The 19,125-nt window shown below is 40.4% G+C and overlaps 1 protein-coding gene across 2 annotated transcripts in view; it reads right to left on the bottom strand.

The window, feature by feature from the left end:
• The window catches only part of lrmda (leucine rich melanocyte differentiation associated), a 795,236-nt gene that overhangs the window by 279,381 nt on the left and 496,730 nt on the right, over window positions 1-19,125 (bottom strand). For both annotated transcript variants that reach the window (XM_048616297.1, XM_048616298.1), the window contains 2 exons: window positions 14,745-14,871; window positions 13,544-13,683 (listed from right to left, as the gene is read on the bottom strand). In XM_048616297.1, coding sequence (XP_048472254.1) covers window positions 13,544-13,683; window positions 14,745-14,871 — 267 coding nt within the window. The remainder of the gene's footprint in view (window positions 1-13,543; window positions 13,684-14,744; window positions 14,872-19,125) is intronic.

The following is a 19,125-nucleotide window of genomic DNA, read 5'->3' as shown; positions in this document are numbered from 1 at the left end:
CCAGCCCACATTCTGCTATTTCTCTTGGTCACTGCTCAAGGCAAACAAAAAAAAAAATCAAATTTAGTACTTTCCTCTAAATAAAATTGTCATATAACAAAATGTATAGAAATGTAATCAGATACAATCAATGCTGAGTAAATACTACGTTACCAGCAAATTCTGAAATTTGATTAAGGAGGTAGTTTAGGTGATGAATTTGATGGCGACAAGAAATGGACTTATCAGAAAGAGAAAACTGATGACTTAACTTTCAAAGCTGGGGCAAGAGGAATTTGGCTAATGGTCAGCAAAAGGGATTCAGGATCCCACAAAACAACAGATTTGGAAATGATTCGAAGAGCTGAAGAAAATTTTTAAAATAGACGAATCTGAAACAATGAAGGTTTTCATTTCGAGAGGGCTAGAATACAAGAGCAGAGATGTACTGCTGAGGCTGTATAAGGCTCTGGTCAGACTGCTTTTGGAGTATTGTGAGCAGTTTTGGGCCCTGTATCTAAGAAAGGATGTGTTGGCCTTGAAGGGGGTCCAGAGGAGGTTCACAAGAATGATCACAGCAATGAAGGGCTTGTCACGTGAGGAGTAGATAAAGATTCTGGGTCTGTATTCGATGGAGTTTAGAAAGTGATGGAGGATCTGGTTGAAACTTAAATAATAGAGAGACCTGAATAGAGTGGATATGGAGAAGACATTTCCAATGGTAGGAGAGACTAGGACCTGAGGGCACAAGAGAGTGAAGGGATGACTTGTTAGAACTGAGATGAGGAGGAATTTCTTCAGCCAGAGAAATCTGGTCAATCTGTGGAACTCATGGCTACAGAAGGCTGTGGAGGCCAAATTACTGAGTGTCTTTAAGACAGAGACAGAGAAGGTGCAGAGAAAGAGACCAAAATTAACATTTGAGTGGTCCATTCTAAAGTCAGATAGCAGCGGGGCAGAAGCTATTCTTGAATCTGTTCGTACATTTTTAAACTTTTAAATCTTCTGCCCAACGGAAGAGGTTGGAAGACAGCATAACCAGGGTAGGCGGGGTCTTTGATTGTGTTGGTTGCTTTTCTGAGCCAGCAGGAAGTATAGATGGAGTCAATGGTTTGCATGATGGACTGGGCTGTATTCATAACTTTGTAGTTTCTTGTTGTCTTGGTAAGAGCAGTTGCTATACCACACTATGATGCATTCTATGGTGTATCTATAAAAATCGGTTAAGTGTCTTTGTGGACATGCTGAATTTCCTAGCCTCCTGAGGAAGTAGAGACATTGTTGTGCTTCCTTGACTGTTGCATCGATATGGGTGGACCAGGACAGATTGTTGGTGATCATCACTCCCACAAACTTGACGTTCTTGACCATCTCCACCCAGGACCATTGATGCAGACAGTGACGTGCCCTCCACTCCACTTCTTGAAGTCAATGACCAGCTCCTTCATTTTCCTAATGTTGATGGAGTGATTGCTGTCTTTATAGCATGGTGCTAAGTACTTAATCTCCTTCCTATATTCTGTCTCATCATTGTTTAAGATCTGACCTACAATGCTGATGTCATCAGCAAACTTGTAATTGGAGTTGGGGCAAAATCTGGCCATTTAGTCATGATTGTATAAGGAGTATACTGGGGGGGTGAGTATGCAGCCTTGTGGGGTACTGGTATTGAGGATTATGGTGGAGGAAGCATTGTCGCATATTCTTACTGATTGCAGTCTATGGGACAGGCAGTCGAGGATCCAGTTATGGGGGAGATGCTGGGGCAGCTAAGACCTAGGTTTTGGAGTTTGGAGTGGAGTTTGTTTGGAATTATAGTGTTGAAGGCAGAGCTTTAGTCAATACGTAGGAGCCTGATGTAGGTATCCTTGGTATCCAGATGTTCCAGGGATGAACATAGGGCCAGGGAGGTGGCACCTGCCATGGACCTGCCACGCCAGTAGGTGAAATCTGTGCCAGCGCAACACTTGCTGAATAATCCGGAGTGCTTGTAGCTGTGGCCAACTTAAGATAATCATCTGAATTTACAACACTAATGCTTGCTAGAGGCAACTTATATTCATATGCAGAGATATGTTCCTTGCAAAGAAGATAGATATAGTGTCACACAGTATAGGAACTGGTCCTTTGACCCTCCATGTCTATGCAGACCAACAAACACCAATCTGTCTAAGGTTCACAATTCTCTTTTGTTATGCTACCTGGGGAGCTTGGGAGTCCATAGTTCCTCACTGTTCTCTCTGCAACATCATCTTGGCAAATGACAGTCATCGTGCCAACCAATTAATGACCTCTTAGCAAAGACACCCATAGGTAGAAGTGATGAAATTATGACTGACTCTTAAGTGTAATATGAGTGCTGAATGAGATATTCCTTTTAAAAAAAATTGAAATATAGGCTATAATGAGGGCATGAAAATAGAGGTGGCTAAAGTGATATGGAAAATTTGGTTAAACAATTGTTCAATACAGATGCAGTGGCAGACATTTAAGCGACTATTTCAGAATATACAGAACAGATACATCCCAAAGAATATGAACACTTATATTGTACAGACCTACCATCCGTGGATGACTAGAAGATCAAACAAAGTACAAAATTGTTCAAACATAGGCAGCAGGACAGAAATTTGGACACAACGTAAACTTATAAAAAATTAATAAGAAGGGAAAATTAAAGTAGGAAGGAAAATTACAGCATTAGGGAAAGCTAGCCAAAAACATAATAATAGATAGTAAGAGTTTCTCTGTGCACTTATAAGGAATGGAGTTAACAAAGTGAGGACTGGTCCTATAGAAAGTGACGCAGGAGAATAAATAATAGAAAAAAAGAAGATAGCACATGAATTGAACAGATGTTTTGCATTGTCTTCATTATTGTAAATTGTTGGAGCTGTGGGCAGACAAGTACCCAGGTCCTGATGGACTTCTTCCTTGGGACAAAAAGTAGTAGCCAATGAGATAGTTGATGCAGTAGTTTTAAGTTTTCAAAATTCCTCAATTCAGAGAAGACCTCATTAGACTGTAAGAGAGCAAATGTTACAGCTAGTTTGTATATTCTCACATCTGAGATCCTTGTTCCCAAGATGAGTAAGTGTTGGAGATAAAAAGCATTACCATAAAGGAAATTTATCATACAGGTGCAAATCAAATTAAAAGATGAGAGTTCTTTCACATCCAACTGGATTCAGCGTGTTGATAAAAATAACTGTTAATTACAGTTCAGATGATTTCATTTATTCCCCATTGATTTACAAAAGTGGCTAACGTGTATAGTCAGCTGATTATTGAGGCCATTTCAATTCAGCAGTTTTTTCTTTTTAAAACCATTTTAGTTCATGAAGATCCCTGGTATTAAAATCAGACAATGGAATTTGAACATTGATAACCCATATTTTATCACTATTGTGACAATTATATGCAATTTACTAATAAATGTCTATAACTTAACTATTTTAGAGGACCTGTGGAATAATATTTTGACATTATTTGCTTGCATGTTGTCTTGACATGCTTTATTCTAGTGTAAAGATAAAAGCACAGACATGCTTTGCCCAATCATTGAGAGGGATGTCTTTGAAGTACTTTCAATCTTTTGTGGAAACTGCCTCATGGAATTAGTGATATGAAATGCCTTTTATGAAGGAAATATTTCACCAGGGATCTATTTTCAAGCAATAAAACTTTAATCATTATTTATGGAACTCTAGTCTCTCCACCACTAGTGGTAGACAATGCAGGAAATTACACAGAAATCTTAAAGTGAAATTCCAAGCATACTAATCTCCAGTGTCTACTTGCAGTGTTTCTTTAAACTTTAAAAGTTCCATTTGACGTAACATCAGTTGCAATATTCAAAAAGTGACCAACAACAAAAGGTTCACAAGCAGACCCCCTCTCTCAAGGTGTATGATATTATTTGGCCATTCAGTTCACTGGGAAATACAACTTGTTGCAGGAGGCTGCAGATATCAGGAACAACCTGCAAAATTTCCTGAGGGATTATGATGTAGACATAAGACATGTGTCCTTGGAGCTGGATCACTTGCCAATGATCGAGAAGACTAATGGACAATAATTGGCCAGGTTGGACTTTTTTTTTTAAGCCTTTTTCTGGACAAATTATAATCAAGTAATTTTGCACATTGTTGGGGTAGATGCTAGTGTTGTAGCTGTACAGGAAAAACTTGGTAAGGGGTTCAGCCAGTTCTGCAGCACTATTGCTGGAATATTGTCAGAACCCATCGCCATTGCAGTATCCAGCACTTTTAGATGATTCTTGACATCATGTGGCATGAATAAATTGCCTGAAGACTTTGATCTGTGATGCCAGGGACCTCTGGAGGAAACAAATTGATTTTCCAGTCCATATTTCAGCTACAGATGGTTGCAAATGGTACAGGCTGATCTCTTGCACTGATGCGCTGCACTTCCTCATCATTGAGCGTGGAAATACTTGTGGAGCCTCCACCTCCTGCTAGTTGATGTATGGATACGGAATTGGCTGAGTGATAGAAAACAGAGAGTAATGGCCAATGGATATTTTTGGGTTGGTAGTAGCTTTGTATTGGAGTTTCCCAGGGTCAGCATTGAGACCTTTGCTTTTCCTGATATATATTAATGATCTGGACATTGGTGTGCATGGGACAATTATCAAGTTTGCACATGGCACTAAAATTGGAAAATTGGAAACTGGAAGGGGGTTAGCATTGAATGTCAAAAGGACATTGACGATTTGTTGGAGTGGTTCCTTAGGTTGCAGATGAGGTTCAATGCAGAAAAATATGAGGTGATGTACTTTGATCAGAAGAAAACTGAAAGACAATATAAAATAGAAGGTACAATTCTGAAGGGAGTGCTGAAGCAGACAGACCTGGGTGTATATGTGCAGAGATCATTTAAGGCAGCAGGTGGAGAGAGCAGTAAATAAAACATACAGTGTTCTCAGCTTTATTAATAGGGCCATAGAGCACAAGAGCAAGGAGGTGATGTTGAATTTGTACAAAGCACTTGTTACACCTCAACTGGACTGTTGTGTATAGTTGTGGATGCCACATTCGAGGAAAGATGCAAATATATGAGTGAAAGACCAGAACTGATTTACTACAATAGCTCCAGGTAAGACAAACTTCAACTATAAGGATAAATTGAAGAAGTTGTCACTGTTCTCCCCGGAGAGAAGACAACTGAGCAGAGATTTTGAGGTAACAAGGTGTAGAGCTGGATGAACACAGCAGGCCATCAGCATCAGAGGAGCAGGAAGGCTGACGTTTCGGGCCTAGACCCTTCATCAGAAATGGGGGAGGGGAAGGGGGTTCTGAAATAAATAGGGAGAGATTGGGAGGCGGATAGAAGATGGATAGAGGAGAAGATAGGTGGAGAGGAGACAGACAGGTCAAAGAGGCGGGGATGGAGCCAGTAAAGGTGAGTGTAGGTGGGGAGGTAGGGAGGGGATAGGTCAGTCCAGGGATGACAGACAGGTCAAAGGGGCAGGATGAGGTTAGTAGGTAGGAAATGGGGGTGGGGCTTGACTTGGGAGGAGGGGATAGGTGGGAGGAAGAACAGGTTAGGGAGGCAGGGATGAGCTGGGCTGGTTTTGGGATGCGGTAGGGGGAGGGGAGATTTTGAAGCTTGTGAAGTCCACATTGATACCATTGGGCTGCAGGGTTCCCAAGCGGAATATTAGTTGCTGTTCCTGCAACCTTCGGGTGGCATCGTTGTGGCACTGCAGGAGGCCCAGGATGGACATGTCGTCTGAGGAATGGGAGGGGGAGTTGAAATGGTTCGCGACTGGGAGGTGCAGTTGTTCAGTGCGAACCGAGAGTAGGTGTTCTGCAAAGCGGTCCCCAAGCCTCCGCTTGGTTTCCCTGATGTAGAGGAGGCCACACTGGGTACAGCGGATGCAGTATACCACATTGGCAGATGTGCAGGTGAACATCTGCTTGATGTGGAAAGTCTTCTTGGGGCCTGGGATGGGGGTGAGGGGGGGGGGGGGGGGGGGGGGTGGTGGTGTAGCACTTCCTGCGGTTGCAGGGAAAAGTGCCGGGTGTGGTGGGGCTGGGAGGGGAGTGTGGAGCGTGGAGCAGACAAGGGAGTCACGGAGAGAGTGGTCCCTCCAGAAAGCAGATAAGGGTGGGGAGGGAAAAATGTCTTTGGTGGTGGGGTCAGATTGCAGATGGCGGAAGTGTCGGAGGATGATGCGTTGGATCCAAAGGTTGGTGGGGACGAGGGGGATTCTGTTTTGGTTGTTGTTGCGGGAAGGGGGTGTGAGGGATGAGTTGCAGGAAATACAGGAGACACGGTCGAGGGCGCTCTCGACCACTGAGGGGGGAAGTTGCGGTCCTTGAAAAACGAGGACATCTGAGATGTATGGGAGTGGAATGCCTCATCCTGGGAGCAGATGCGGCGGAGGCGAAGGAATTGGGAATAGGGGATGGCATTTTTACAGGAAGGTGGGTGGGAGAAGGTGTATTCTAGGTAGCTGTGGGAGTCGGTGGGCTTGAAATGGATATCGGTTTCTAGGTGGTTGCAGAGATGGAGACAGAGGGGTCCAGGAAGGAGAGAGAGGTATTAGAGATGGTCCAGGTGAACTTAAGGTTGGGGTGGAAGGTGTTGGTGAAGTGGATGAACTGTTCGAGCTCCTCATGGGAACACGAGGTGGCGCTGATACAGTCATCAATGTAACAGAGGAAGAGGTGGGGTTTAGGGCCAGTGTAGCTACGGAAGAGGGATATATCCATTTCAAGCCCACTGACTCCCACAGCTACCTAGAATACACCCAATCCCTCTTCCGTAGCTACACGTCAGCCTTCCTGCTCCTCTGATGCTGCTTGGCCTGCTGTGTTCATCCAGCTCTACACCTTGTTATCTCAGATTCTCCAGCATCTGCAGTTCCTACTATCTCTGAGCAGAGATTTTATTTAGGTTTTCAAATTCATGAGTAGCCTGGACAGAGGAGAAAGGGTGAAGCTGTTTCTGCTCCTAAAACAAATTGGAACAAGAGGGCATAGATTTAAAGCGATGGGTAAATGAAGCAAAGGTGACGTGACGAAAAACATTTTCACACAGTGAGTAGTTAGGGTGTGGAAGCACTGCCCAGGAATGTGCTGGAGGCAGGTTCAATTGAGGCATTCGAGAGGGCATTGGATGGTTTTGTTTTGGATAGAAATGGTGTGCAAGGATATGGGGAAAAGGTAGGAGATTGCCACTAGATAATAGAGCTGTACTAGCTAACACAGCACGATGGACCAAATGGCCTCTTCCTTCCATCCTCTCCTATCTACCTCCTGAATAGAAGGAACTTCGACTGTTCGAGACTGAGAATATTTCCCCAAGGAACATTTCATCTGAGAACACCTGAAGGGAAGTTCAATAGGAGCTAAGATGTCACATCTGCAATATCCACAAACACCTTGTTTTGCTTCAGCAATGGGCTGGTTTCCCATTTCATTCTGATTAATTTCAGTTTTGCAATGGTTCTTCAGTTCCCAATTGGATTAAAGACAGTCTTGATGCAGAGGGTAATTACTAATATCTGTTCTCTGACATTCAGCTTTCACACTACCCGTTCAGTAAGACTGAGATGCTCTGGAGTGTACAAGTGCCAGCAGAATGTAAACTGAGCATGGATGAGCAGGATGTCAAAGAGTAGAGGCAAGGCAAGAGAAGCAGGTATTAATATTGGAAGTGATAAACAGACCACGAAAGGAAGTGATAGATTGTGCAAATCTCATAGTAAATCAATAGATGAACACTAGAGGTTACAAAAATAATAAAAGAACAAAACTTTAGTTTAATGGTACACGTCACTTCAGAAGGACAGGAAGCTAGGACAAGGCAAACAGGTGACTCTGTTAATCAATGACAGTTTTGCACAATTGCGGGGGATGACCTAATTACGAAAGTCAAGAAATAGAAGCAGTTTGGGTAAACATGAAGATTAAGACAAGAAGCCCCTTGAGGAAGTGTTGTACAGACCCCATAAAAATAACTGAAATGCATTCAATGTGGTGCCACACAACAGACTATAAAGAAACCCATTTAACATTTTGAGTCCAATATGACTCTTCATCAAACTTTGCATCTCTCTCAACAGATGCTGCCAATTTTCTCTAGCACTTTCTGTTTGTTATTTCAGATTTCCAGCAACTGAATTATTTTGCTGTGAACTTTGCTTTTCCTAGACTAACTTGTAATTGGTCTTCCGTGAAAAGGTTGGACAGGTTGGCTTGTATCCACTGGAGCTTAGAAAAGTAAAAAAGGACTTAATTGAAGCAGTTAAGATCCTGAGGGGTGTTAACATGATGCCTGTGGAAAAGATGTCTCCTCTAGTGGAAGAATATCACACTAGGGGTCACTGTTTAAGAAATTGTCAAATTAAGACAGCAATAGGAGATTTTTTTTCCCCTCAGAGAGCCGAGAGTCTTTGGAAATCTCTTCCACAAAAAGCACCAGAAGCACAGATTTTGAATATTATAAAAATAGAGGTAGATGAATTCTTGTTAAAAGAAAGGGTAAAAGGTTATTGGAAGCAGGCAGGGATGTGGAGTAATGAGATTAGCTCTGATCTTGTTGGATGGCAGAACAGGTTTGAATGGTAGGGTGGTGTAGATCTGTTTCTAGTGTTTATGGATCATATATTATTGGTATTGTGCAGCTGAACTGCTTTTTGTTTAAAACTCATTCATAGAACGTGAGCAACACTGACTGTGCCAATGCTTATTGCCTATTCCAAGTTGCCCTCGAGAAGGAAAAGTTATTGGACTGCATTATTGATGACTTTTTCCATGCGTGGAAGTGGACTGACAAAGTGACAATTAGCTTGGTTAGAGTTAGACCATGTTTTGTGAATAGAAGATTTCCAGACAATTTTCAACATTGTTGAGTAAATATGTCACAACTCTAATGAAATAAGTTAAGCAGAGGAGCAAATAAGTCTGGCAAATGTCATCATCGCTAGCTGGTATATCATCAAAGCCCTCAGTATCAGTGAATTCAGCTCCTGGTTAATATGAAATGAAGTAAACTAATTGCAGGCCAGTATCTAAGAGTTTGTAGACCTTAGGATGAGGCCAAATAGCAGAATTTGATTGGCACTTCTGACACAAGACTCTCACAAGCAGTTTAGTCTAGTCTCCTGTTATTCATATGGTATGGTTTGTCAGGGTGGAGGTGTGAGTGGTATTTTCCTCCTGATAGTTGCTCAATTATTAATCAACAGTCTCAGCTGGATGGAACATGGCTAATGAGCTTTGGTCTAATTGATTGGCTGTAGGACCGTGAAGTTTTTGCTTAAGCCTGGAGCGTTTAGTGCTTAATGTGCATATAGCCCCATGTTAGTTATTTCACTTAGTTGATACTTCATTCAAAAGTATTCCTAATGCTGTTCCTCACATACCAATCTGTATAATCTACTTCAATTCAGAATTGGTTCCCTGAATTGAAAGTGATCAAGGATTGATAAATGTGCCAGACAATGAGATTAGTTTGGGCTGCTACATAATTTGGCTATTGATGTATGCCATCTTATCTATGCTCAGTTTTGGAATGATAAGATAGACAGGTTCTTGATTAGTAAGGGGTTTAAGGGTTATAGGCAGAAGGCAGGGGAATAGGTTGAGAAATATGATCAAATAGTGGTGCTGACTTGATGGGCGGAGTGGCCTAATCCTGCTCCTATGGCTATGGTCTTAATCTATCTCAATGATCGTATTCAGAGACAGTGATTAAGAAAGTTCAGTATCCTTCCTCTCCACATTGAGAGGTGTCATCAGGAAGCACAGAGGTGAAATTGATGTGTTGGAGGGCAATCACAAATTTCCAAAAACCCATTTACCTATTCCTCTAAGTGCCACCTGGCCCAAATGTGGCAGCGACTGTAAATCACAGATAGACTTATCAACCATCTCAGAACTATTGAACCAGAGTAGAAGCAAGTCAGCCTTGATCAGGAGTGACTGCATATGAAGTTAAATTACATAACATATATTATGGCAGCTGGGAAATTTAAGTTGAATTAATTAAATAAAGTACAAAATAGAAACCTACTTTCAGTAATGATGACTTGAAACGATCTGACAGTGGTAAAATGCAACTTGTCCACTAATGAACTCCAGGGAAGGAAATATGCTATCCTTTCCCTTCCTGACCTACATGCACGTCCAGTGTATCACAACACATTCAGCTCTTCTTATCCTTTTAACTGGCCTGGCTAACCCAAAAATGTATTCAAGAAGGTAGTTCATCACTGTATTTTCAATAGCAATGAGAGATGGGCAGTAAACGCTGGCTATCTCAGCAATGTCCAAATCTTCTGAAGGAAGAGAAAAACATCTCACAAAAAAATTGAATGTTTCTCTATCATTTCCCTTCCTATCTTCCCAGTTGTCCAAGTGCAGAAGGTTTCCTTTGCAGTTCCTCTAAATTTCCACACCCACAATTTCAGTCAATGTTGTTTCCAATAGCTGCAAACCTAAATGTGTACATAACCAAGATACACGTCTGTGAAAAAGGTGTTTTATGCTTAAAAAACAGAGAAACTTATTGTATTGAAAATTGTTGGCCAAATGAAGACCATTTAGAAGTGATTCAAACATTGCACAATTAAAAGAAATCATGGTTTATTAAGGTTTATGTCACCTGCCAGAGGAAGTGGGGGAGGCTGGTAAAATTACAATATTTAAAAGGCATCTGAATGGGTATATGCATAGGAAGGATTTAGAGGATAGGGGCCAAATGTTGACAAATGGGACTAGATCAATTTAGGATACCAGGTCAACATGGGTGAGTCGGACTGAAGGATCTGTTTCTATGCAGTACATCTCTAAAACTCTATGACCTGTAGTACACTGCAGCATAATTGTAGGTCGTACAATCAATGCCTTGTACATTTTAAGCCTTTAAAATTAAATAATACCAATTTACTAGATATTTTTGCATCAAATAAAATCCAACACAACTGATTTATGTATTTAGGGATCAATTATAGTCGACACAAATACTCCCATAACTGATATCAAATGGACATATACACTAAGCCTCACTTTGGCACTGCTGAAAAGAGTCTGTGTTCAGTTACATCGTTTATATCTAACTGATAATCTGTTTTTCATATTGTTTCCATTACTCAGCAGTATCTATAAATTTGGTGAATAATTTTCCACCATATTTAAGAACATTTTTTTCTTTAACTAAATAGTAGGAAAAAAATCATTTACAACATTTTATGATGGTGCTGATGAGTATGAAAAGAGTACAGCCATCTGGAACATTTAGTTTGTGGGCCAACAAATCTTCCATATAAATGCTCCTCATTTGTAACCCAACACAGAAACAGAAGGGTATTTAAAACAATTTTTAAAAAAAAATCTGTAGTTTAATTACTTTATCTACTTGGTTTGATATCTTGTAACAATAAATTCCCAAAATCCATCTACTCCACAATTTCATCCTCAATCAAATATAATTACTGCTCTCATTTCTTTTCAATGAAAATGTACTACTTCGCAATTACTAACACTGAAATCCATTTATCGCTTCGTTGTAGTCTCCTTTAGCGATGCTTCCTAGATCATTTTATAGTCGTAGAGTCATACAGCTTGGAGAAAGAATCCTTCAGTCCAACCAAAGCAAGCCGAACATAAGCCCAAACTGAACTAGTCCCAACAGCCTGCTCTTGGCCCATATCCCATATGCGGGCACTAGTTGCTTAACAGACTTACACTCAAACAACTGACATATACAATTAATAGACTTGCCACTGATGCTGCCAAACCAGAGTTCCTCCAGCATTCTCTGCATTTGTTTCAGATATGCAACATACACACCTTTTTGCCTTTATAAAATTAACAGAAATAGTCCTAAAAACAGTTGGCCATTTTCAATCACTTTCTGAAACTGTCCTTCACTTCTCTCTCACCTTTTTTTCATTAAAGCCGTTTTGAAATCTAATTTACTTCATTTTCTTCAATTTTCTCATCCTGTATATAACTTGTCAACCCTTTGTGAAAGTTAGTGTCCATCACATCCAATGGCCTATTAATTTGTCAAATCCTTTAAGAATAAATATTTTTAAAAATATCCAGCTTCATGCATGCTGGAGTCAAGGCTACACATTTGAATATATTTCTGAGTCCTATTTGCCATCTCCGCTTTTTTTTTGACATTCCCCTTCCATTAACTTTTTACTGGTTTTCTCAACTGCCCCACCACTGACCCTCAACCCATGCGTACTATGCATCCTTCAGGACTTGCCTAAGTGGCCATTGCTCATGTGTGAGTCAAGGCAGTATTTGCAGACTATTTGCCCAAAGGCCACATTGCAGCTGGGCCCACACCTGCCGGCCTCCATAGGGACTGGCACAAATTTTAAATAGAGATCAAAATGAGGAATCCTGGCCTATGTCCTTTCCTATTACAGTAGGGATACTCAGCACAATTTTATTTTGCTGCCAATGCCTGAGTTGAGCTCCGAAATGTTGGCACACAGAAAAGTAGAAATGTGCTATATAGTTTGTGTGGTTTGTAATCTCCTAATTTTAACGAGCTGACATCATTAAGGAGTTAAATTTTGCTGATCGAGTAGATGCAAGTTTCTTAATGAAAGACACAACTTATCTAAGGTTTATACTAAAAATAATTATGGAAGCACGTTTTGAAGAACTTTAATCACATTGATGAAAAAGGAGTGCTGGAAAGGGAGCAGCAATTAAGTGGAAATACGATGGCAGCTTGATAATGAGACAAAGTAGAATCAATACTGAATATATTAAATGGGTAGGAAAATAGAGGAAAAAAAAATTAAAGGTAGTTCAGGATCTGCAAATTTCCCAGTTATTTCCCCCAAGTTTGGTATAACATGCACATGCAAATTACCATCCTCAGGAAATATCATGGAATTAAATTTTGTGCCTGTTCTGATATGTAGTGAATTACATTGCTGCAAAACTACACATGTTGCCATTTGTGATGTCAATGTATTTTATCGCTACTGCAAAATACAAACAATATATGCACAGAAAGGGCCTGCAGTGCTGTTTTGACTAAATAACCTAATGTCATGATGGCTACATGCCTTGTATTTTCAACATAAAATGTAATGTTTTAGAAAGGAAAGTTTTCCTTTTCTTATTAAGACACATATAAACACCGTACTGTAACATTTACAAAAAGTTTATACTGCTTTCTAAAACAAAATTTCTTCACTCAAGAACACAGCATAAAGTTTATTATTAACTGCAGTATTTTAGATGTGCTTCTGCTCTGATCTATGGCTGTGTGACATGCTATAAATATTATATCTCATACTATAAAGGTTGTCAGTTGTATATGTCTTTTTGACAGCACTAAAATGAACCCCGCATATTTGCCACTGAATAATTTCTTCAAGTTACGCCTATCGTTTAAATGATTAATAGCTCGTATATTATGAATAAATGTGGCTGAAAATTCAGAAACATCAAACAATAAGGAACAGCATTGATGTTTTTATGCATTTCTCAAGCAGATAACTGAAAGACATTTGTCAGGTAACTCCACTTATCTCTTAGCAACAAGTACAACTAACCTGTATCTTTGATAGTCACTTTCATCGTTGTCCAAACTAACAAGTTCATTGGGACAGGCTTCATTTCCTAGGAGGCTGAGGTACTTAAGCCAAGGCACCACTTCAGCTAAATGATCCAAAAGGCTGTCTAATTCGGTTATGTGTCAAAGGTCATCGTTAAGGATTCAATCACACTAATGAAAAAGCATTTATAGGGAAGCAGTAAAAAAATTATATACATCAGGAGCTGACAGTCAAATTTACTGCAGCACTCAAGACATGTCAAAGTTATTGTTTAAGGGGCAATTCACGGCTAACACATGTCAGAATTTTGGCATATATTGAAAGAATGTGCCTCTTTTTAGTTCACTTTCTTTCAAAGGTTCACTGTGAAACATTTAAAACATTGACAAAATGATGGATGTTGTGTGGCTAAATGGTAAGCAATTGTTGAAACTGAAACTTTTCCAACAAGGAAACAAACAGTTACTTCACACTACATCCATCACAAACACATTCAGCCCATTGTAAAACGAGTCTACAGTGGCAAACAATAACAGCCTTATTTCCCCACAAGAACATAAATGGTGGCCTGATACTTTTGCACAGTCAGAATTATGTCTCCAGTAAATGTTGAAAATCAATGTTGCTGAACTTTCATTGACTCTGCAGGGCTCTGATAATTTTAAAGCCTTTCTGGGGGGTATTTTAATGCCTTAATGAAGAACGCTCCAAAAAAAGTGTTGGTCTTGGCCTATTCGAAAGTTTAGTAGCGAATATTTTGTAAAATAACTTAAATTTTCTCCTTTCAATCTTCATATTACAATAGTTCAATGGGTATGTCACATAGCACGTACCCCAATGTAATTAAAAGTATGCGATGAACACTATTTACTGACAGCAGTGACAACTGCCTGCCCTTTCCCCATTTAGTATTCTCCATGGGCCTGATTTTATCTCATTCAATAATTATTCCAGCAGAGGGCCCCCTTCCATCCAAGACAAACTCCTGCGTTCCTTTAAGAAAGTCTTTTTCTTCCCATTAATGCCTACAAAATAATTCCAAACGGTGATGATTTGACTTTGTGAATTAACATGCCACTAATTAATTCCTGGCATGTCCATCAATGAAGAGAACACAATATGCACACAAATAGAATTTCAAGTCATTTCCTCTAAATTAAATGCTACATAATTTACTATGTCATTGTGCAGAGGATATTTGGTTCTTGTTGATTGTGAGGGTATGAAGGTGTGGTAACCTAGGCAACTGCAGGTCATTTCTGAGAAGATTGTTGTCCAGGATTAGCTCTTCCAGACAGATGAATTCTTCCAGTCCTTCCAATGACCTGCAACAAGGAGGGAACAGGAAAAATTATAAGCTACTAAATCAGGAAAGCCATTATCCACAGAAATAAATATTTCAACCTTCCCTTTCACAAGCTGGAAAGTTTTGGTTTTAGCCTGACAAGCGAGTGAATGACAAGAATGAGTTTCAGAGGGAGCACTGGCACAGGCTCACATTTTTCACACGTTGGCAGGATGAAGGATGAGGGTCACTTAGTGAGTAGCCAGGATTTAAAACAAAAGGCTTCAGATATGCGGCCTACAGGATGAATTTGTCAACGTCTTGTGCCTTGAGGCACCCAGCCTTCTCTGACCCAAACCTTCATTCCCAAGATAAATAACACTGTCACAGTTCACCTTCATCCCCTGGACACAAATTTAAGTTGTCATCCATCATTCAGTCCAAATATCATCCTTGTACAGCTCATGAATCCAGTTTTATCATCACTCTCAAATGTGAGCACTGTGCAATCTGAACAGTGCAGGAAATAAAATGTGATATTAATTACATGAGGTTTGTGTCTAAAACCCCTCCCCATACACACCTGGAAAGCCTGTGTAGGGGACTCATAGGCTCACAGCAACAAATAACCCATGCTCTGGTGTACATAATCATAAAAACATATTGTTTTCCAATAATGCTATGTCAATAGAATATCCTTACCACAAGAATCTGCAAATGGTTTGGTGCTAGCAAATCGAGAAAAGCGCATCTAAATGCTTCAGGGGACGAATGAAACAAAATGACAGAGCATGAAGTGGGACAAAGGCCCTGGAACACTAGAGGGAGTTGCCCATTGAAATGACCAGGCTCACTGAAGCTTGGTTTAGTATCAGAAGCAGGCAGAGAAAATTCTGTACAAATCCCCTTAACACCTGTCTGATTTTGATAATTTCGCCATGTGATGTTATTAGTCGCTCAGTTAAAAAGAGCTGCATCACACAAGGGCTTTCTCATTAATTGTGGTTTTCATGTCATCAGCTCAATGTGCACTTTGTGATGTAATCAACTAAATTCACAACCGTAAGCTGAGGAAGGTAGGGTGGGGAGAAGAGAAAGCGAACCATGGGCATTGACAGTTTACTACAGAAACTACATTTTATTTAAATGTCTTCTTTCACTCTTCCTCGATATTTCATACTTATCTACCATATACTGGAAACAAAATGAATCGTAATGACTTTTTATTTATTTATTCACGGGATGGGGGCATTACTGACTTGACCAGCATTTATTACCCAACCCTAATTGACCAGAGGGCAGTTAAGAGTCAATCTCACTGCTGTGGGTCTGAAATCACATGTAGGCCAGACCAGGTAAGGATGGCATGTAGTTTTTTCTTATTTTGTGTAAAATTGATGACCAATGTTATGTGCCCACTCTCTTATCTATTCGCACAGCTCTAATGAACTAAAGCTGCCCATTATCTCACCCACATGTACCATCTCTTTTACCTCACTGCAGGGATCACACCATAATCCCAAAGGAACCCTTGCATAGCCAAGAGATTTACATCGCAATTTACAAAGTCACATCAAAATGACAAAACATCAAAATGCATTTCATTCAGCCTGATTCAAATGGAAAGAACTTTAAGATTCCACTGTAATTAACCCTATCCTCGTTAAGATAATTATGATCAAGCTCCCTGTCATACCTAATATCCCAAAATCATTGCCTATGGCTCACACTTCACCCTCATTATTTTACAAACATGCTGCATACAACAAGCAGTGGCAACTGCCCTCCCTGCTGAGCACCAAGGAGACTTTCCTTTGAAGGGAGGGGGCGATGTGTTATAAGGATAGGTCTACAACACCAGTGTGAAAAGGCAATGTTTAGATTCAAACAAAGCAGCACAGACTGGGGAGTGACAGGCAAATTGACATGCTGTTCAGAGGGCAAATGATAAATGTTTGATGAATTGGCAAATGCTGAAGGAGTGATGGGCTTCATATGTGCATAATGGACTAGCTGCCTTTCAGTTCTGATTGCCTGCCAAGATAAGAGACCATAATGAATGGGCGAACAGAGCCCTGCCATAAAAAGTAGGATTCAACTGGTTTTAATAAACTTAATAAAACTGCAGAAGCAAGAGACGGCAGTTGAAATGAGATGTGAGAAAAGGGCGAGATTAGATCTATTTTAAAATCTTGACGGCAAAGTTGCAGGAGAAGGAAGCAGGAATAAAAACAAAGTTCTGTCACAGGGACTGTGAGACAGAGTGCCTCCGGTGCACTGGGTGAATTATAGACTGCCTCTCAAGATTCACAGCTCTTCATGGTAGGAGGTTAATATTCTCACATGTCATTAGGTCTGCAGGCTCCACTGATGGCTCATTGAATCAGGCAGCAAATTATTTCCTCATGCTGGAAAGGACACCACACTTCAAAGGGAAGGAGCCAGGGTCAGACTGGCTCTGCAGTTTGATTAATGACTCAGGATCAGCAGAGGTTGCCTGTAGGTATGAATGTGACTGAGGCTTTTGACAATGCTGACTTTAGAGCACAGCTTGACCCAGGCCCTTACTAACTTTGTTTCCAACATTGTTTTTGACTGACCTGATGGGGACTGTCAGTTAAGTTTATGACCTTTTACACCATGCTACCAAAGAAGGGAGTTGTCTGCACAGCTTGCTTGCTATTTTTTCAAAACTGCAACTCTCAACTGAACAATTCTTCGTTGTTGTGCCTCGACTCAAAACGCCCTGATTACTGAGATATACCATTTCACAAATTGCTGGGTTTTAGGAGTTTGCATTCTACAGGGGTCCTGGATGAAGCAAAGCAACTACAGATAGTTTGTTTGTAAGTGTAACACACTGAATTATCACATAGAAAGCTCTGATTTATTGAACGTCATTAAAACACTATGCCAAATGCCCCTAATAAGCCGCTCCCCACATCAGAACACTGCAAAGCACTTGAACTACTTCACACCTCCCTTCACTCCTGCCCCTGTATGGAGGAGGACTTTAAACCAACAAAGTGACATTTCAGAAGTTACACTTTGAAGTACCAACAAAGGTTAAATGGTCTTTCATATCACTGCATGTGATTTCAAGTCTTTCACCTAAGGCGAGAAACAATCTCAATATGTGAACATGAAGTTGAAATAAAAATGGTTGATTATATAATTGTGACTTGGCCTAGGGCTTCAACAATAAAGGAGGGATTAAAGTCTCTACCACCTGTGTTGTTGTCACTCTCATGGGCCCCATTATCACCACCCTATTCATTTCATTTTAGTCAACAGATTAAAATGCAAGTGCCACAATCTTTGATCTTTCATTCACGTAAATCCATTGAAGACTCCAACATTTTTGCTGTGGTAATTAGTACACATTAAAAGCCTGCGCAGTATTTTTTCCAAAGAAATTGCTTTTACAAGTGCTTTCTATCTTTGAAATATACGCATCACTCACTTTCCTTTTAGCTAATTCATGTAGATCAAGTAGATTAGTGACTCCATTATTTCAAACACAAGGGAAAACAACAGGTTTTTATAATCTATCTGACCTGAGGATGGTACCAGGTTCTGACCAGGATTTAGATACGTCATTTCACCCATCTGTCTGAGCAGGCCATTAATTTAGACATTTAAAAATTCCATAGACCTCAGAGAATTTTCTTCATGAAATCATAGATTTGTAACCCATTGCCATCAGTAAGAAGTCTGTTTAAAACCAAAAGCATATTTTAATTTAATGAGTTGATGTCTCATAGAAACAGTGTTAGGGTTTGTAGCCCATTCAGCCCTTCATGCCTGTTCTGCCATTTAATAGAATCATGGCTGATCCTCCAATGCAATGCCATATTTCCACTTTCTCCTCATACCCCTCAATTCCTTTAAAATCCATCTCGTTCTTAAATATGTTCAGTGACGTGGTCTACGGTACAGATGACATGACTAATAGAGTACCAATCATCGTCCAGCAATAGAGTACCATTCATCATCCTGTACTTCCCCAACTGGAGAAACTACACCATGCTCTTCACAGCCTTCAACGTGTCATCAATGATGACGAATATCTCGCCAAGATCATCCCTTTGCCTACACTTCTCACCTCCAAACAACTTCCAAACCTTAAACAGACCTTTGTTCCCAGTCTTCAGGACTACGTTGACCACAACTCCACACAACCCTGCCATGGCAACCTCTGCAAGACATGCCAGATGATTGACATGGACACTACCATCACACGTGGAAACACCACCCAGCACATGCACGGCAGATACTTAGGTGACTCAGCCAA

The sequence above is a fragment of the Rhincodon typus genome, chromosome 34 (genome assembly GCF_021869965.1).
Source record: "Rhincodon typus isolate 14 chromosome 34, sRhiTyp1.1, whole genome shotgun sequence".
In the NCBI taxonomy this organism is placed as follows: domain Eukaryota; kingdom Metazoa; phylum Chordata; class Chondrichthyes; order Orectolobiformes; family Rhincodontidae; genus Rhincodon; species Rhincodon typus.
This window is presented reverse-complemented; position numbering and strand designations above follow the sequence as displayed.